We start from the raw sequence: 21,601 nt of genomic DNA, 5'->3' as shown, positions 1-21,601 counted from the left end.
ATTATATTCTGTTTATTAATAACTTTGTAAATTCCAAAAATCAATTTCAAATTCAAATTTTCACGAAACCGTTTAATGATTAAAAATATATATGAATGATATACGATCTGTATTCTCGATATTCTCGAATATAATTGGAATAAAATATGGAATAAAATTCGTTTCTTTTCTCTTTTCTTTTCTGTTCATTTACATTGCTACTTTCAAGCGGATTTACGTGTACACACTTACCTAGAGTATTGGTGAACTCCTCCATAGTTCCGGCTATTCCGAAGCGAGCGTTAGACAGAAAGACAGTATAGGTGCATTATCGAAAGCGGGACAAACACAGTTAGTGAGAGATACGTGCGCACACAATAATAAGCGACGGTCAATAATACTTTCCGATTAACCTCCTTGTCTAGCTCCATTCTCGCTTTCAACAACAAAGGCAAATATAGTAAATTGCCGACGTACGAATTATCTATCATTTACATTCACGTCTCTCCACGTATCTCCGTCTACAGTACCATTAAAAATAGCTAACCATATCAAAATTCCGCGAGTGCAACAACAACGAGGAGACAAGGGGGTTAATATTTCACTCGTCGATTCTCCTCGATACCCCGCCTCGTTTCCCGTTCGGACATTGCCCCCCCGACCATTTTCAATACGACACCTCGCGCGCATCGTGCGTGCAGGTGCCTCCTCCTCTTCCTCCTCCTCCTCCTCCTTCTTCTTCTTCTTCTCGTTTTGTCGTCACGAGGCTACTTTCGAAAGGTGAATACGATTCAACGGAGTCGAATCGCCTCCCGTGGAGACGTTGACGACATCGTGAGCGCTCGTGTGAGAGGGAAAGAGAGAGAAGCTCGTAAATCAAACGAGGAAACCTCTTCCCTTTCCCTCCTCTCATGGCGTAATATCTTTGGTAATATCGGTTGTTACCAGAACCTGAGAAGAACGTTCACGATCGAACGACGGGGAGAACGGGGCGATCTTTCTTCGCCACCGGATTAGAAATAGACGAGAGGAGAAGAGAAGCTGTGCAAGAAACGTCTCTGTCCTCGGCCGCGGAATAGAATGGAATGGCGTATCAACGTTAACGAGCCGTGATGCTTCCTCGTTTGAAAATATCGACCCCTGGGAGAGGGGTCGTGTATAATGAATTCACGGCGGACACTTACCCGGGCAGGCGATGTTGCAGTCCATCTTCTGAGTAGACGGACCCATGCAGGTTTGGCCACCGTTCATGGGGGCCGGATTCGTGCACGTTCGTGTTCGCTTTTGACCCCCTTTCGCGCACCTCGAGTGGCATTCCGACCACGCGGACCATGCCGACCATCCTCCCTTCACTGAAACCAAATTATTTTTTCTTTATTTTTAAAGAGGATAGGGGGACTTTTTCCCATCGTTGAATCGTTACTTTAATTTTGATACTTAATAAAGTTATTGCTTCAAGAATATTTTTCTATCATATGAATTTCATTTTTTGGATACACCATCGTTTATTCATATTCATATTTGTTTCTTTTATTCATTTCGATTTTCCAAAAAACTTTGACGAAATTTTAGATTTCGAAATGAATTTATTAAATGAAAATGAAGTAGAGAATTTAAAGATTTAAACAAATTAACATTATTTAAACTAAACCAAATGATTTCTTTTATAATTATTGTTTAATATCTTTTTCGAAAAGGATAGTACTTATATTTGAATTGTTATTAATTTCTTTACGCTTTTTGCCTTTTTTTAAAAATTTGTACTGTTTTTTTAAGGATTTTTTACTCTCGTCCAAATTATTTGTTTCCATAATGATAATGGCTTATTTATATACTTTTTGGTGAAATTTAAACGTTTCTTCTTTCGTATTTTAGTGATATATGAATTGCATCTAGTTACACAGTTCTTTAAACTTGCCTCTTTTAATCTTCATCTTAAAATTCTTGAAGATACATTTAATCGTAGCTGTTCAACGATATTTCGTTCGTTGTGATGTTGGATTACGTCGAGATATACACTTGTGTTACATTTTCATCCTCGACCACTGAATTATTAATACTATATGTTCTAAATATTTTTTATAAATTTTATGAACAGTATTTTTAAAAACATTATATTTTCCTAATATATATAACGATAACTTTTATTATTTTTGCAATCAGAGACAATTAGATTTCGTAACTGAGCACAAACTTCTTGTTCTATTAGACATTAGTTTAATAATATTAAAGTTTCCAACACGAAGGCTTTACGAATACTGACGATCCAAATATATTTGGGAGATAATCTCAATGTTTATTTACACTGTTTTTCTGTTAACGCGAAACTCTCTACGTGTCTACTTAAATTTGTCCACGATCTAAAGTTCAAATATATAAACAAATACGTATAAGTAATTATAGGAACTGATTTTATGATTTTATTTGTACTATTTATTATTTATATTATTTATTTATATATATTTATTTATTTTATTTGTACTATTTATTATTTATATTATTTATTTATATATATTTATTTATATTATTTATAATATATTTATATATATTATTTATTTATATTTATATATATTTATTATTTATTATTATATTATTTTATGTACATATAACTTTCGATGTCCCGAAAAATATTCTATATCGAAAAATTCAAATTTATTTTCGTATCTGGACAATGAATTTCTTAACATAATTAATTCTTAATAAGCGTCCATTTAATTTTGTCCACGACTTGGCAACAGAAGATTGAACAAGAAACTCACCGTAAACTGTCAAGCTGACCGGCTCGCTGAGCCTCTTCGCCGCGATGTTCTCCGCGACGCAAGTGTAATTCGCCTGATGGCTGAGTTTCGCTTGGCCAACAAGAAGGTGTCCCTCGCTGGACACTAAAAGCGTGTCCGATTCTGTGTCGACGGGAACGTTATTTCTCAGCCAGTACACCCTCGGCGGTGGCACTCCCACAGGAGGAAGACACCTGAGTTCGGTGCTCTGGCCCGCCTCCACCGATACCGAGTACGGTGGGGACTCGAATTGCTTCTTCAGGTCTGGGAAAATGGGATTTATGGCTCTTAGAAACAGGATACTAACGGAATTCCTCGAGGCGAGAGAAATAGTTAATTCGAGAATTTCTCATAGGTTATAAAAATAGAAAGATATCGAATTGAAAGTAATAGCAATTAAAAATAATTAAAGAAGGTTTTCGTGAAATTTTTGAAGAAATCTATAAATATGTATAAGTATTTTAATATAATGATCTATTAAATTTGCAATTGAGAAAAATTACAAGTGATGTACAAAAAAGAAAATATATGTATATAAAATATTCAAACATCATGTATAATAGCATCTAAGGGATAAAACAAATTTCAATTTAAGTTCTGTAATAATATTTACAAAAATTTTAATTTGCATAAATTATCCACGATTTATTACTCGAGTTAATTGAGAATCGATATTACATTGATTTATCCACGTAGTTATTTTCGCGTAGTTATTCCAAAGAGAGTTACGTAAGCGCAAGCACCGGACAAACGGTCCTTTCCTAAATTGATTCTCTTAGAAACTCCGTGGGTGCCTCGATCATTGTGTTGCCTCGCATTAAGGGTCGGAATTAAATAATGACCTTAGGAGAATCAAGATAATTACGAGGGGCCAGAAGTAAGACGAAAGTCGTGGCTGTACGGACAAGAGGGGCAAACAACTGTCCACCGCCGAATATTTATCGACGAAATTCTTGGAAGAATTGAGATGTCTCGCGTTGCTTTTAAAAACGTTGTGTTAAGCACAAAGTAATTAAAGCGTGCTCGAATAATTTTTGACGTCACATCGTATACGAGAAATTCTTTCATATAATATATTCATCAGAAAGCTGTCTTTTCAATTTTATTTATTTTCCTTTCCGTGAAAAATTTCCAAATTAATTCTGATTATCCACTAATGCTACAGAGAACAATTTCCAGGAACGAATGCATTATTGTCATACTTACAAGCGACATCAACGGTCGCTGGTTGGCTCTTAATCTGTCCCGAACCAGACCAGGCGATACATTCGCATTTGAACTTGTCTCTGCCGAAATATTCTTCGATATGATCTCTCGTTACGTTCAACTCGCAATCGACTATCCTGGTACCCGTGTGCGGGTCCACGAAGTCCTGTTGCTGAGAATCCTCAGCCCTCGCGTCGTTGCACCGGAAATAGATCTGCAACGCGTGCGCGGCCTTGCAATGTAACGTGGCTGGTTTGTTCTTCACCACGAAGGAATCGACCGGCTCCGTGAGGAACACGGGTAGATGACCGCCTGCTTCAGAGATCAGCTCTGTGTCAGTGGCTATCGTCGCCGAAGGCACATCGTCCTCTTCTAAGAGATAGGAATCCTCGTCTTCTGCGGCATCCTCGCCTTCTGAAAAAAATATATATATATTATCGAGTAATTTTTTTATATTAATTATTTAAATTCGATTCGAAAAGTGGTAGAGAAGGATAACGATACTCGTTGGAAATAGATATAAAATATCGTAGAATGATAGACGGAGTACAACGGAGAAGATGTAATACGATACGCAAATACGAAATGGATACCCTGCTTTATGTCCTGTATATTGTTCAGGATATATATCAAATGTGGTATTTGCGAACTGTTATTAAAATTTTATAAAAGAAATGTTCTCTTTACAATTTTTACAACAAATTGCCATTGCTTATTTGAATTGAATTAAAAATTGAATTCCTCTCGCTACTTACGTATTTAAAATATAATCAATTATTATATAATAAGTGAAATTAATATCAATGTGTATATACCATTGATATAGAAACCCATTATATACGAATTACCTGTACACCAATTACTATTCGACAAAATATCTGTATCATACGCGTATTTGTTACAAACCCACAATAAAATCTTTACCGATATTTCCCGATATCGAGTTAAAAGTCGGACGGGTAATCCCGAAATCCGAATCGAAACAAACGGCGCCGCTTATTATCGGCTCGTGATAAATTCATAGAATTGGATTAACGTCATTAACGCGTGGCAAGAGGAGAGGCGGCAATCAAGGCAGGATCAGGATTGGAACGCGCAGTCAGTCATTCGAATTCTAAATACACGTACTACATCCCTTCCCACACACACCCTCCCCTCCTCGTCCCCCGGCATAATCGTAATTTACGATCGAGTTATTAATTTCGCGCTGGGCTTTATTCAACGGCCCCGGGGCTCGTTCCATCGGAATCGTGAAAATTCTATATTTGCTTGTCAACAATGGACAGAGTACGCACCCCCTCTCCCCCCATCCTCTTGTAAATCCTGGCGCCGGCCCATTAATGCCTGCCCGGTCTCGCTCGCTTGGAACGGGTCCGCTCGCTCGCCGCGGACAATCGGCCCCGCTTTTGCCCGCTTTTCGCTGCAGTAATGAATTTTCGGATTTACGCGGCGCACCGGTGCACGCGAGTTCGATGCATTTTCCGCCAACCGCCGGTTAAACCTTTATCCCCGTGCGACATTTGGCCGGGGGCCACAATTTTCATCGAGATAATCGTTCGGGATTCCATATAGCAGGTCTTCTTTCGCTCCTGCTTTCGAGGGAAAAAAAGGAAAAAAAAAAAAAAAAATAATAATGAAACGAACCGCTCGTATATGGCGCGTATAGGTTGGAGGGGGAAGGGGGTGGATAGGAAGGTATATGTTTCTCATTAAGAGGTGTGCGCGCTCTTGGATTTCTCGTAATAATGATGGTTCGATGTAGCGCTGTAAAAGGCACGTTGGTGGGAAATAATTGGGAAGGGATTAGATTTGGAGTTGAACTTTGATAAGTTTACTTAGAATATTATTTGTAACGATACCTGTTTGAGGGCAGGAAATTGGAAAGGAGAACGTAAAAGAGGTAAAAGAGAATGGTAGTTTTGAAGTCGAGTTTCATATACATTCGATATATTTATGTATCCAAAAATATACTTTCTAATATATACTTTCTAATATAAGAAATAAATAAATTAAATTAAATTTTTGTCAAATTATAGTACGTATTTAAATCTATTTCTTTAATCACAATTATATAAATTTTATTTTGCATTAATATATCCACAATCTAGATTATAGATTCTATTAATGAAATTTGTAAATAATCTTTCATACTTTAATATATTCCTTTAAATATAAGAAAATCTATCAATATACGAAGTAATTATTTCTGAAATATAATGATCTTCTGTCAACGGGCAGGAATACAAGGAGAACAATTAGGGTGATAAAAATTATTGGCCCAGTTCCATGTTCTCCATTCATATCCCTTATCTTATCATCTTATTAACCGTCTATAATCAATCTTTCGTTGAAAATTATAAACGAATAGCTGTCACTTTGATTACATCAAGTGTATAATTATTATCAATTATTTTCGTTACGTTATTCAAGTATAATTGAAAAAAAAAAAAAAGAAATTATTATCGAATAACATCGAACGCGGCTTACGTAATGGAAATCGTGATCGACGTCGCGTTGGAGCAGCAGCTTTTTATCGTTATCGACGTTCGTTATTTTTCACGCGGTTCACGAGAAGCATTCGAATGAATTGCGGAGAGGAAAAAAAGAAAAAAAAAAAAAAAAAAAAGCGAGAAAACAAAAGTCCATCTCTCGCGCCGAAAAAATTGTCAGAATTTATACCCGATGGCGAACAGATACCTCCAATATCCGGACCGCGGAGATAGAAATCGAGCAACGGGCAAATGAGAAGCGTCGGCGGACGAATGAACGAACGAGTTGAATAAAAAAAAAGACATTCGTGCATACATATATATATACTATATATAGTATATATAGTATATATATATAAATGATAGAATGAGAAAAGGTGAAGGGATGGGAAAGGGGAGGGGGGAGAAAAAATTTTTTACCATGGCGAATCGAAGCGCCGGCTAAAAGAGAATTTTCATCGGTTTTCGATAATGGATCCCGATCGAGTGGCCGATGGGGTACGGCCAGTTTTTAAACCCCTCCTCCACCCCCTTGTACGCGAATCGGTTCGTAGGAGAATCGTCGTTAGCCACTTTGGTCCACCGCGACCAGCCATATCGACACCACGCTGGCAACGTCGATTTTCTGCGGGTTTAGGTCGATTAAAACGAATATCGTGCACCATGAAGTACGTCCATTTCCCGATGTTTTCTTTTCACACATCGCCTTTCCTACCGTCCCCCTCGTTCAATCTTTTCACAAATGGCCCACCAATGGTGTATGGTCAATATCGGTACGTTCATTCGCTTCTCGAATATATTTGATCGTGAAAATCGATTGTTTTCTAAAGCGCATACAACCTCTGTATCTCTGTATCTCCGATTTTTACTTCGGAATAAACCGCATATTGTTCAGATTTTTCTCTCATTTATTACAGTACTCTGGGAATATTGATCGAAAGAAAATATATCGTTTTTATACATCGTGATTTTTCCCTTATTTTCTTTCGATTTTTTTTTTTTATATCAATATTCACGTATCATTGATAAATTTGTACGCGAAATTCATCGTATCGAAAGATAGAAAACGAGCAGTTTTTCATCGAGCTATATTTTATAATTATTACTCTGTTTTTTGTTTTAATTTATATTATAATATTATATTAATTATTCTTGTTATAAAGTATTAGTGAAATAAATATAAACATTGAAACATTGCATTTTTTAAAATGTAAAGTTAACTAAAATTATCAGTTGTCTTGAATTATATTATGAAATAAAACTGAAGCATTGGATTCGAATTTGATGAATAAGAATTTTATCTTTTTCAACATAATTAGCTTCATATATATATATGTGTGTGTTTATGATAGTTTAGATCAGAATCCCCTTCTTAAAAGAGCAAAAATTCTTTGCTGTGGATTTATCTGCATCCTAAGATTAAACAATTAAAACGGATAATCTGTATATTGAAATAACCTATTTCGTAACTCTAACTTGTTCCATTCACAATATTCCATTTTAACGTATCATCGACAAATTCTCTTCTTTAAATAAAAATACATCATATCCTCAAATACGAGATCAAACTCATTTTTAAATCACCTGTAAGAATCTTTGTATCAAATATATACAAACCTTTTCTGTTCTTTTCATCATCTCTCCAAACCATTTATTCCAAATATTCCGAAAACATCGATTTCCACGGATTAAAACAAACTGAACATCCGTCGTCGTCTGTCCACAATGTTTTCTTTTCGCGCCTTTCTTTCTCTTTCCTCCGAGTCAAAATCATCCTTTTCCTTCCAATGTGTGCACACGTACGCAAACATACGATGGCGAGAGTCGAGCGTGACATAAAAAAGAATGGACAACGTGGAACGTGGAGAAAGAAGACCCAGAGAGAGAGAGAGAGAGAGAGAGAGAGAGAGAGAGAGAGAGAGAAAGAAGGGACTCAATCGAGCGAAGCCAAGAGGAGACACAGCCGGCGAAAAGAGGATTTCCATCGATTTCCGATAATTCCGCTGATCGGTTGCCCGATAAAGTTCCGCGGAATCGTTTCCATCTCTCCCCCCTTCCTCCTCCTCCGCCTAATTCCTCTGGTCGAGTTCGTATAAATTCCAGGCTGGCCATTTCGAGCACAACCGTATCCCTTTCCCCCCTCCCCCTCTTTTTTTCTTTGATTGCTCGCTCGTACACCACGCTAATTCGCGCCACCCCCTCGCTTCTACCCCTCGAGGGCCGAAGCTTCTTCTTTTTCCCTTCTCTCGACATCGCGAGAGAGGCTACGAGAAGGGGATGGGGGGAGGGGGAGAGAGAGAAAAAGAAAGAAAAAGAAACTAAAGTAACCAGATGAGCGCTTAATCGAGCGATATAACACGAACTCGAGGAAAAAAGGAAGTTGGGTGAAATGGGATGGTGGGGATGATAAAGGGGAAGCTTGAAATCGAGCTGTGTTACGCGTATATTTGCTTCTTTTGCGCGTGGATTATTCTTCACGCTTTCAATTCTTGGTTTATTTAATGGCGGATAAATAATTCTTTGATGAAGTTTTAAACTTGAAGGCATGATTAGGAAATTTTATTCATTAGGGGAGTTGCGTGATAAACTTGCGTGAATGCTTGCGTTATTGAAAAATGAAAGCAGAGTAATAAATATTTTCTTGGAACAGGAAGAATATATATTAAAAATTTATCGTACTTTTAAATTTTATATAAATTTAAATTTTATATAATTAAATTTATTTAATTAAATTTTATATAATGTTGAATTTATGAAATAATATTGAACAAAATATCCAATTTATACAAGTTGATTTTTTCCCCCTAATCTTAGTCTTTCACGATCGAATTCTTTAAGAAAGATCGATAATGAATTGAATTTTCAAATTTGTTTCAGCGAAAGGAAAAAATTACAAATAAAATTTTGAATTAACAGGTTTAATTGATTGGATTTCTAAAAATTATTAGTTTCAATTTATTTCTTTTTACATGATATAGAGATTGAATCTGGTAGAAAGTTACTAGAGCTTCGAATCGAGAGCTCGGAACGAATATAGGACGATATCTTTCCTCTAATTATCTATCTTAAATTGCCATGTGACGTATTCTCTTATTTCATCAAAGCTAAATATACTCATTGTGCTCACCCAAAGAAAGCCAGAACACACTCGTAATTATTTAATATCTTCAAGGAGAAATAACTAATGCACAATTTTATCACTCACTAATATTACAATTATCCATTATATTATCCTCTGAACAAGTAATTTAAATCTTTTATTATTAACAATATATAATAAAATAATTATTAGTAAATAATAATAAATTATAACAAACAATAATTCTTATTGTCACAATGATTTCTTGATTAACAGAAAAAGATATTTCATACGATCTTTCTCTATCGACTTTCTCTATTGTTCATCAAACAGATCCTTCCCTCCACTCGTTTCGAAATAATTCTTCAAAAGATTCCAAAGGATATTGACGATTCTTTACAATCCCTCACTTTCAAATATATTCATACACGTATCCTATTCACCTCGTAAGCGTCACAATACCAACCATTATCCCATAGAATCTCCATCAAGCGACAAGATTTCCAACATCTATCCCAAAACCTCCAACATCAACTTTTCTCTTCCTGGCAAATATATGTCTAAACAATCCTCCCTCCTCTCTCTCTCTCTCTCTCTCTCTCTCTCTTCATGCAAAGAAGTGTAGGAACGAAAAAGGAGCAAGAGAAGGGGAGGCAGATTACGAACTTAATTGAGCAACGTCACGCGACACGCGAGCCTCGTGCCACTGTTCCAAGGGGAAAATCGGGTTCATCGGTTTCCGATAATTCGGAACGAAACGGTGTATCCATCGAATCACGAGGCCTCCTCCGCTCGAGGCCTCTCGTTAGCCGGTGTAGCTGGATAGTTGGCCGTGTCTCCTGGCTGGATACGAGTTCCCTGTACACCTATGTACACGCGCGTGTTGCATATACGTGTACACATACACGCGAGAGAGACATATCGCGTGGCTACTACCGTGGGTTGACCACGTATTACGCCGGCCAGAGACACGAGCGTGTACAGTTTCAACGTGTACCGATACGACCGAGGGGACCACACATGACGCCTCTTAATTAACAAAGGTACCTGCGCCACGGCTCCTCTTGCACGGCTACGCGATGGAACGTGCGCGCATTGGAGGAGGAAGCGAAGGAGGATGCAGATTAGAGGACGTGCTTGGCCAGAGATCGAGAAGATCGGAAGAAGGAGAGAGAGAGAGAGAGAGAGAGAAATGCCGGATGATGATCGGGCGCGGGTGAGATTTCGAGATGTGTATTTTTGTTTCGACTCGCGGTGAACGGTGTACGGGTTGTGGATTAGGTGTGGCGAGAGGTGTCGGGAGGGGTGTTAGGTCTGGGTTATTTATGGCGGTGAAAGTGGCGAACAATGAGGACTTGAACGGCGACGACTCTATTTCGAGGCGGCGCTGGTCAATGTCTTCCGTCCTTGGAAACGTGTTCCATTCATACGAGGCTTGATACTTTGGGAAAGAATATTGTCTAGTTTATTCGTCGAGTCCATTAATTATTGTTCTCAGCTTTTTGTGGTGGAAGATATATAATGGAATTACAGGAATACAGTGAATGGGAAGAATGACACTACGGTGGATAGAAAATGTACTACTTACATACTAATTGGTATAATATCTGCATACTAATCGATGGGGTTATTTAGTACTGGCTTCTTATGATCGTAAGATAATAGAAGATATTCGTAAGAATATTGAGAGAATTTGAATTAATATTAATCAAAATCGATATTAACTTAACATAAATATCGTAGTATTAGATATGAGTTTAGTTATCTACTATCGAATTTGGAAATAAAAATATGGGAAAGAAATATCGAAGTCATAATTATTATAGATCGAAAAGTTTACTTAATCCGTCCTATTCATCCAAAATATTCGCACGACACTTACACATCACACGATATCGCAATAATTTATAATGCTAAGTGCAGTATAAATCTCTCGAGCAACTTCATTCTCCGATAAACAATTCTATTTGCCTACCATAATGCAAAGTGCAGAAATAACCAACAGCAACACCGTGAATAAGACGTACGAAATCCCCCCCCGGACGATCAGCCGTGTTAACAAGAAAGCGAATATATTCGAGAAAAATATCCAATAAATTGTTCAGCCTCCCACGTGTACAACAACATAATACACAAATCGAACAAGAGGAGTAAGGGAAGATGGAAAGAGGACCAAAAGGCAAACTCGGAGAACAACGAAGAAAGGAGGAGGAGAAACGAAGGAAAAGACAAGAGCTTCCTTGTTTTCTCGCGTCACGTGCCTTGTTATTTTAGCAGGCCGAACACCGGCCAAAGAGAGTAACGCTTCGTGCTCCGGGCTTCATTGACCCCGCCGCTTGACTCTTCCGCCTCTTCCGTGGCGTACGCGTACGCGAGAATCCCTCTTGTGAACCTCGACGCGCCTAACGAGCCTCGAAATCAAGGTGCCCGGCGACCCTCGTTGACACCTTGACACCGGCGGCGGAGGTTGAAGGGTGCTAATTTGCCGGGAAAAATCGAAAGGAGGAAATTGAATTTCCAGGAAGTTCGGTTCCCGGGAAGCTACACGTTTATTGCGTGATCAACGTTACTACTATTCCACGCAGAATGTAACTTCTATATGCAGGAGAGTTTATTTTATTTCGTTTATTTTGCCGGAAATTAGAGGAAGCAGGGGAAATTGTCGTGTCGAGTTTTGAACGATAACAGAATAATATAATTGGTTTCACGGGTTTTGAAAAGCTTTTGATAATATTTTCCAGACAGAAATTTATTTAAATCTTTCGTCGTAGTATGCGTTTGTGAGATTATTTATGTGAATTATTTAAGAAAAAATCTTTGGTTTAAATTTATTTATAAATGGGAATATTCGTTATTGTTGAAATATCTTGACTTAGAGAATTTAAGAAGAAAATTATAGTTCAATCTAGAAAGTTTTTATACACTTATATTTTACAAGGAAATCTATTTATTTTGAAAAATTTAATTTTAATGAAAATATGCGTATACGTATATATTTTTCGACGGAAAAATCTCTTTGAAGGTGTAAAATTAATTCTAAAATTTCTGATCTGGAAATATTTTTTATAAAAAGTAATAAAGCATTAAAATTTGTCTCTGTAAAATAATATTCTGCTAATAAAATAATTATTTTACGTATAATTCATTATATTCTCATCGTTATGTTTCATATCAAACAAAAATTGTCTATACTTTTGATAACACAACTTATTAATAGAATTCGCGTAAAGTATATGAAATCACTTCTGTGATTTATTATTGTACATTTTATCATTACAAATTTATATTAGATAATTTAAACGAACTTTCTTATTCGAATCTTTATATTCCAAAATTCAACGCACGATATAAAATACCGCGAAATAAATATCTCAAGATCCTCCTAGCTATTTAAGAGCCCAAAGGTCGACAAGGAAGGTTAAGCTCGCACACGGCAAATATCTTTCATCAGTCTGAAATATCCTTCATCTAGAATTCACTTATCACAATTTCTATTTCCATTCAAAATATCGCGGGAAGACAAACTGTCGTCCCTTGCGAATCAGCTCCCCAGCCACCTGAGAAGTCTCTATCCTCCGGGTACACTGACCGCCCTTTAACTCTGACCTCTGACCACGATTCCGAATACAATGCGGGGCTGTTGTCGCGCACCGTTCCGAGATAATGCGCGGCTGTCCAAACGGAACGAATCGAGGGAGGTTCAACCTGATTTCATCTCAGCCTCGAACCTCGTTCTCCAACGATCAGAGAGAGGAAAGGAGCACACTGCCTTCCATCGATTCCTCCTTCCTTCGCTTATCCCTCTGTCCTCATCCTCGATCTGGTATCGATCGTAGACTCTCCGGCTCGTCCGTTACGATAGCGATCGATGAAGAAACGGACGGGGTCCACTCGTCGACGTATATCTCTCGTTAAACGGAATGACGATAGAACAAAGTCCCCTGGGAGCGGGCTACCCCGACCGACAGAGGGCTTGACTGGTATTATTTGGGGCCCGAAGGTCGTGAACCGTGAATGGAGTGGAATACAATGGCGACTCGAGGCGACCGGGCGCCGTCTTATTATATATTTCAGTACACCCTCGAGACCGGAAGTAGTCCTCCTCTTTTCAACTTCTAAGGGACCGATTCATGGGAAACGTTAATTCTCCACCGACAGCCTTTCGCCACCTTTTTCGCCGAAAGTCGTTCAAAATATTTGTCTCGCACCTGGTGTTGACTTCTCCACGCTGGAATAAGTATCGTTTCGGATAATCCGGGGTTAAGAGTCACTCGAAAGGGGCCTTCGTCTTTTCAGATGTCTTACTACTCGAGAACGACTTATCTACGAGAAAATATTCCTACAAGAGTAATATTTCGAGTCAATGTATACGTATATTGCATTTTACGCATACGTTTTTCGATATTTAGACAAATCTATATATCGATTCATTGTTGTCTGTTAATGTTTTCTTTTTTTAAATTGTACCTCACAAGTCAGTTTTTAATACAGTTGAAATAAAAAATGAAAGAAAAAATTTTTAGGCGTATTTGATTATTCCGTATGCCATTTTTTACTGCTTTTTTATTTAAGCTCAAAAGATTCGAAAAATGGAAAATGTTAATCGAAGTAAATCCAACAACACGCTCCAAATCTATCCCAATCGTTTCGTATGATTCGTATATATGTACATTAGTACAGAATATATTTCAATGTACTATTGTGTATCATTCATATGTATCATTCATAAAGATCTTCATATACACACCGCAGAAATTCGATCGTTTTTGTTAAAACGTATTATATGACTCGTGACCGTAACGAAAACATATCTGTTTTTCGATTGAAAAATAGAAAAAAATATTAAAGGATGGAGATGAATTGTCCAGATGTGCATTGTATTTTTTTCGCGGATAAACAATGCAGATTTATTTTTTTTAAATAAAAAAAATATCACCTATGATATCTCGAAAAACTATCGAGACATTTTAATTTCATAAAACTTTCTCGTTTCTAATAATTTAAACGATCGATTTAAACGAAACGATTTACTTTACTAATGTATTTATTAACTGGATCGAAAATTAGAGATTTTTATTTTTCTCATTCTTCGCCACTTTCGTTCCATTGCATATTAATCCTCGATAATCCTCCACTTCATCAAAACTCCGCTTCCTCCACTCGGATCGAACCTATCATCCCGGCTCGTGGTCGACGCGTTTAACTCGATTCTTCATCGAATTTCATCCGTCACGCGTTCATACACACACACACACACACACACACACACACACGCACACCTACACGATTGTTTTAATCGTCGCGCGAAATTTTTCGACGAAAATCTGGCGGGGGGATAGGGCGAAGAGCACAGCAGCGCGAATTAAACCAACGAAACGAGTCGAAAAACGCGCCAGCTCGTACGGAAGGGTGAATATTAAACGGGGGCCCCCCCTGTCCCCCCCTCCCGGAAGTGGCGGAGGGCGATGATGCGCATTACACGAATCGATTGAAGCGAGGCCCACGTTCAAGGCGTGTAATTAACCGAGTAACAGAATCAGATACGACTGTTTGACTGCGTGTGCACGCTTCCCTTCTCCTTTTCCTCCCCCCTTCCCTCTAGTCACCTTCTTTTCCTTCTCGATATCGATAATCGGCCGCCCTCGAATCGGCGTCACGCCGATTCCTTCGGCCGATCGTCCATTGTGGCTCGATCTCTCCTTGAGAGAGAGAGAATTGGAACAAAATTTCACGTGCCAAGCTTTTTTTGCGGATTCATCGTTCCATTTGAGAGACACAATGGGGCCCCATGTACCGATTTGCATTGAAATTGCGGGCACCGAAGATTCGAATCTCTGACGAGGCGGGATCGAACGAGGCGCGGGAAAACTCGCGCTCCATACTCGTCGTGGGCACTCGTTCGATTATACGTGCGCCTACGTGTTGACCTCTTGTTGTGGAAAAATTCATCAATATTTTTTTTTAAAAGTCTTTTCAGAAGGCGGTTTTGATTGGTTTGATATTGGTCGAATGATTTTAAATAGTATATTTATGACTCGATTTACAATAAAAATCCAGTTAAAAGAGAAAATTAAGAAATGAGGATGAACACGAACGAAGATAATTTAAGAGAAACGTGAAGAATTTTAAAGAACTGACAAACTAATAGAAATTTTATAGATATATAAAATATATTCATAATTTTATTCAAAATTTGTTTTCGCACAAAAAAGAAAAGATATCAATAAAGTTTTGGATGAAAAGAAGAAAAAAAGTAACGTACAAAACATAATCGGACGCGAAGATATCGAGTTGTGTCTGACAATTTATCAAAACGTAAAACGAAATTTACAATCCAATTAAAAAGAATTAACCATCGACTAAAAATATCTTATGTTCTCCGCGATCCTCGCTTTCCAAAGATTAACCATAAAACTGGGTTTTACTCAACTCGTTCCTCAAGATACTGGTCAAGCAAAGCCGCTTTTCATACCGTCGAAAGCCGCAATTAAGAATCACCGGACAGAAAGGATGTATTCGACTTTCGAACGTGATGCGAGGGGGAAGATCGAGAAATTTCGCAACTCGTCTCCGCTATAACCGATACTCTTTGGCCAACCGAAGATAGCGAGAGTTCAGGGGGGCAGGGGAAAAATATCGTCTGTGTTGTAATTCGATCGGTCGATATTTCACGATCCCGGTTACCACAGGCCGCTGCGTTCTACACCAGTCCATTCTTTTACTCGTCGTTCTCCGCGATTTCAACAATAATCGCGGCGCGCGCGAGCTTGCACAACCCCTCCTCCTCCTCCTCCTCCTCCTCTCACGCGCACCACTCTCTCGTTTGATTTACGATAATTAAAGCTGACCCGACCTTTCGTCACGGCGGGTGAAAGAATGACAGAAACGGAGAGAGAGGCTTGCAACGAGCGGAACAGAGGCCGGTATATACCGCTGGTCGGCCAGTGGTGCCGATGAGAGACTACGAAAGATTAAAGAGTCTTTCCCCCCACCATCTCCACTTCTCTCCCTACATTTCTCTTCTTTCCCCTGTTTCCTTTTCTTTTTTTCTCTTCTTCCTCGCGCTCGACTCTACCACAGCTTCCCTCTTCCCTCCCCCCTCCTCTCTTCCTCTGCCTCCGTTCCCCAACGCAACCTTTGGGGCCCCGGGAAGGGGCCCCATTCCGACCGTGGAACCAACCACGGTAATTGCTCGTTCGAGCCAACCCGCCAACCAGCACTCGCTTTTGCATTTTTGCTCGGGGCAGTTTCGCGAGATCCACTCGACCTCCCACCTATCCTTTGACCAATCTACCCAATCTCCCCTTCTCTATTATCATCGTTTCATCCTCGTCCCTCTTCTCCTAACCGCTGCGCGATCGAAGATCATCAGGGATCGAGATTTACTTATGATACTTATCGTACGCTCGTAATAAGGCCCGGATGAGTGAATAAGTTCTCACGGTGGAGGGGTCGGGGCGAGAAGTATGACTGTTACACCTTGGAACACCTTGGACGGATGGAATTCGAAATCTTGGATGGATAGGGACGATGGAGAATTCGAAATGATACGTGTACCATTTTTATCGAGGGCAGGGAAGTGTGGAGGGGAGGGGGAGGGGGTGGATGAGAGGGAAGGGGAGAGGATTTATTAATCGTAAATCTAGAGATTCGGCGACGCGATTTCACGCTTTCTCGCGCGTTGAAATAAATATTTTTTTTCCGAGGTGGGTAATCGAGGTAGGATCGGCTTCGTATTTTCTCCGCTCGTAATTCTTCCCTCGCTACCGGATACGAGGCGAAAGCCGGCTCGTGGGGAGACGTGGGAAGAGAGGAGACGTCGATAGATTCGGTAGATTCCCTGGTTTCGAAAGGTTGACCTCCTTGAAAACGGTACTACGGTAATTTTGATGGATGTTGTATTATCTGGCGACCTTCCTCGTAATATTGTTACGGGGATAATTCGGTTGGAATGGCTGATTTTTCCGGATCACGAGTCTCATCCTTCTAGACTATCCTATTTTCTATTTGTTACTTTTACTGCACGTAGAAAGAATATCTATTTCAGTTGAAATTATATTATTGGGAATGTTCGAAAATTTGAAGATTTATGTATATTTTCTATTTTTCTCTTCATTAGGAGAAAATATATGTTCTAATTATAAATTTTGACCTATTAACTTACTTTCGACGATTTCTTAGTTTCTTATACATTGTTCTTATGGCTAATACTCCAGGTGGGAAGAATTTTCTAGTTCGTATCAAATCAGAAAATGTAAATCCTTTGAAATAGCTTACAAGATTAACTCTTATTTGGTGAAATAAATGTTTGATATTCATTTTCTGTTATAAGCAATCGTTTCGTTTATTCAAATTAAATTCGTTTATTCAATTTATTTGTTTATTCGTTTATTCACATTTAATATTAATTATAACCTATTAACTTTCTTTTTGTGATTATTCTTTATTTCTTCAAATATATTTAATAATACATTCATTCAATCAATTCGATTATTTGTATTAATTTGTATTATATTTGTAGATAATAAAATTGTTTAAAATATAAAAAGACTTTCTACAATATATTAATAACGAATGAAATCGTGATATGATGACTCACTTTCCATAATTTTTTTCAATAATTTTATAATTCTTTCTCGCACATGAGAAATATTTATTTATTTAAAATTCATCACTTCAATATGTATTATAAATAATAATGTTATATATATAAAAATCTGTATATAAAATTATTTAAAAATATCGTTTCTTAAAATATTTGTTACAATATACATATATACATATATATCACTATAAAGCTTGAACATAGGTGAATATTACTTTATCAATTATCTTATGAAGAAAAATCAATTATTCATATAGTCGAATGAACTATACTTTAACTATTAATATCAAATATAAATAATTTCTTATACAAGTTTTAAAATTAAATATAAAATTGCAATATATATTAAGAAAAGAATAAATAAAAAATTATTAACAACAACCAATTAAATCAATCAATAATCGAATAATTGTAATAATTTTAACCTTACTTCCCGATGGATAAGATGCACCGCACCTGTCGAGCCAAACTTTGATATAATTATTACCCTTCAACAAAGATATAAACGCCAATAACCTTATCAAGAATTCGACCATTTCATTTGCAACGATCTAATTACAAACTCTCCAGGATACTCTTTAACAAGATTCATTTACTCATTAAATCGAATTCAACGCTCCTTCCACCCATTTCTACAAAACTCTCCAACTCTTTCTCTCCTCCCAAATAAATATTCAATCGCAATCAATGTACGCGCAAACTCTCTAAATCGTTCCACGGAATCTTATATACCCGATATCCTCTCACATCGATCGTATAAATCATCTCGAAATCAACTCGAAGTCTCTCTCTCTCTCTCTCTCTCTCTCTCTCTCTCTAAATATCCGACCGCTCTCTCGCGTACCGTAATCTAAAATTCTCCTCTTATTTCCTACAGGAGGACGTTCCCCTCTGAAAAATAGAAGGAGCATAGGCGACACCGCGAAGTTACAAGAATAGAGCGAGTTGCAAGATTCAAGCGAGTCGACCTGTGCGGGAAACGACGCTTGGCGTCGAGCTTCTCGTTTAATTATTAACAAGGCTAATATTTTCCTCGGCGCGGCGGAACAACGGCCAGCCGACTCGCTGGAATTATGACACGATATCACGTCGCGATAAATCGTCGGGATAATTATTCACACGCGCGTTCCTGCACACGTGAGTCGCCTCTCTCTCTCTCTCTCTCTCTCTCTCTCTCTCTCTCTCTCTCTCTCTCTCTCTCTACTCGGTCAGGTAGGTTGGCCGATGCGAGGACGGAAAACGATTTTCTTAGGCGCCGGTTTCTTCCACGTCATCGACGATACCCACGATACCTGGTGTTCGCGGGAAAGTTGCACACGCGTGCACACAATCGGAGTCGTTAAATGTCGACGCGTGTAATTTGCATCGCGATGCCTCTCCTTTCCGCCCGGTTCGACGGGGGAAAAATGGACGGCCGTGCCTGCTCTCCCGGCAGGCGTAATTACTCTACGTGTTAGAAAAGTGTGGTCGGTGTGTTGGTGAAGAGATGTGTACGGTTGTTGATGACGAGTTGTTAGGCACGAGTTTTGCGGTTATTTGAGGATAACGGAGGAGATATTTGAGATGGAAATTGTGTGAGATTAATTTTGGGATATTAAGCGATTCACTGTGGAGGATAGATAAAACGGTGATAAGAGAAAAGTTTGATAAGTGAAATTTTTAATTATTTGTCGAATTATGTCTTTACAGAATGGCCTAAAATTCAATATAAATGAGATCAAGAGATTCTATGGCTCGAAGTAAAACGAAAAAGAGAATTGCGTGGAAGGAATAAATTTGTTTTCGAATAAATAAAATTAGAGAATTTTTCAAATGGAAATTAATAATTTCTTTGTAAACGTGAAAATAATCGAAAAATAGAATATATTTTTTTGTTTTTTATTTGAAAAAGTTTTCAAGAATTATTTATTTTTGTGTTTGGAAAATGTTTAAATTTATTTGAAAATGAAACCTTATATGAACAAATTTTATTCCGTATTTTATTTTGAATTTTTATTTATACAATCAATTATCCTGATAAAAACATAGGATCATCCTGTTAAAAACATATACCGATAGCCAAAAATTTAAAAATTATTTCTTTTTCGTTTCTATACCGAACTTTTTTTTTAATTTCATCATTAATTTAATTTAAAATTGATGCATACACAGATGCATACATAGTTAACAATTCTAAATTATCGTAAAATTTATAGAAAACAAATTTAATTAACTCCTATATCAAATTTCAATTAAGATAATCGACAATTAGTTAAAATGAATAAATTTCTATATTCCAAAATCATTTAGTTTAATGAATATCTCATTTTAATGTTAAAGCAACGTGAACGTGATTAAAGGCAATTAATACATAAATATAGTTAAGTAACATAATGAATATAAATGAGTTTCTACATTTACATTTCTATCTCAATAAAAATGAAAATTAATCTCACTAAAAAGTACTTATCAATATTTTCAATAATAAATTAAAATATAAAATCTAAAGTTGCGATAATGAAACGCGAAGATAAATGCGAACGAACTACGATTACAATTTTGAAAGCGCAGAAATAAGAAAAAAAAGAAAAAAAAAAATCTTCGAAACACACTAATTTTAACAGGTCCGACAGGTTTTCGATGTTAAACAGATACAACGACCTCTGCCTTAAACTACATATCATTCACCCACCACATTTTAAAATTCTTTTTACCAATGCCCAAAGCGCAACGCACACTTTAGCGAACATGTTAATTTGAAACACTGTCATCTTAGAGGGAAATAAGTTTCTCGAGAAAGAAGATTTAAAGAACGCAATAATTCTCTCTGCACTCTCTCTCGATTGGCTCTCGCTTCGAGCTACGCTCCTTTCCAAGCCTGTATTTTCTCCGTACCGTGAACTTTCTATCGTTATTATATGTAACGATTTTTTTTTTTTTCGCTTTTTCCTTTTTCCTCCTTTTCGTCGACCACACACACACCATTCATCATCCCCTGTGCGCAGCGATGACGAGGCCGGTTGATGTCGAGGACGCTAATTAGTCGGCCACGTGGTCTCGCGAGCGCGCGAAGAAACCGAGAAAGGCCAAGCCTTCACCCCCCTTCGCGTAAGGTCGCTTTAAAACTAGCTCCAGGGGAGCGTAATCCATCATCGAAAACGGCTGGTGTAACGTAACCGGCCGGTTATGCCCACCACTAATCAACGACGCTGACTTGCCGTATAATTAGATCTGCTTGGGCTCCCCTCCGCTCACCCTTTCCCTTTTACCCAACCCGACGAGACTCGTGCTCGTGACTAGCCTCGTGCACATAGAACACAAGACCAAAGACTCTCTCTCTCTCTCTCTCTTTCTGGTGCATTGGGAATCGCAAAAAGCATGCCCGTGTTCGATTTCCCCCCCTTCGTGAACGTTGATTAGTGACGTACCCTTTGGACGAGAATCAGGAAATTGTATCATCTGAGTGCAGATGATGATGATGGAATGG

At 37.9% G+C, this 21,601-nt stretch overlaps 1 protein-coding gene across 2 annotated transcripts in view; it reads right to left on the bottom strand.

The window, feature by feature from the left end:
* The window catches only part of LOC122717640 (netrin receptor UNC5C-like), a 49,184-nt gene that overhangs the window by 10,797 nt on the left and 16,786 nt on the right, over positions 1 to 21,601 (bottom strand). For both annotated transcript variants that reach the window (XM_043941884.1, XM_043941885.1), the window contains exons 3-5: positions 3,963 to 4,376; positions 2,739 to 3,020; positions 1,164 to 1,331 (exon numbers count right to left, since the gene is read on the bottom strand). In XM_043941884.1, coding sequence (XP_043797819.1) covers positions 1,164 to 1,331; positions 2,739 to 3,020; positions 3,963 to 4,376 — 864 coding nt within the window. The remainder of the gene's footprint in view (positions 1 to 1,163; positions 1,332 to 2,738; positions 3,021 to 3,962; positions 4,377 to 21,601) is intronic.

This window comes from Apis laboriosa, unplaced genomic scaffold, assembly GCF_014066325.1.
Source record: "Apis laboriosa isolate Shangri-la unplaced genomic scaffold, ASM1406632v1 scaffold54_cov153, whole genome shotgun sequence".
Lineage (NCBI taxonomy): Eukaryota > Metazoa > Arthropoda > Insecta > Hymenoptera > Apidae > Apis > Apis laboriosa.
This window is presented reverse-complemented; position numbering and strand designations above follow the sequence as displayed.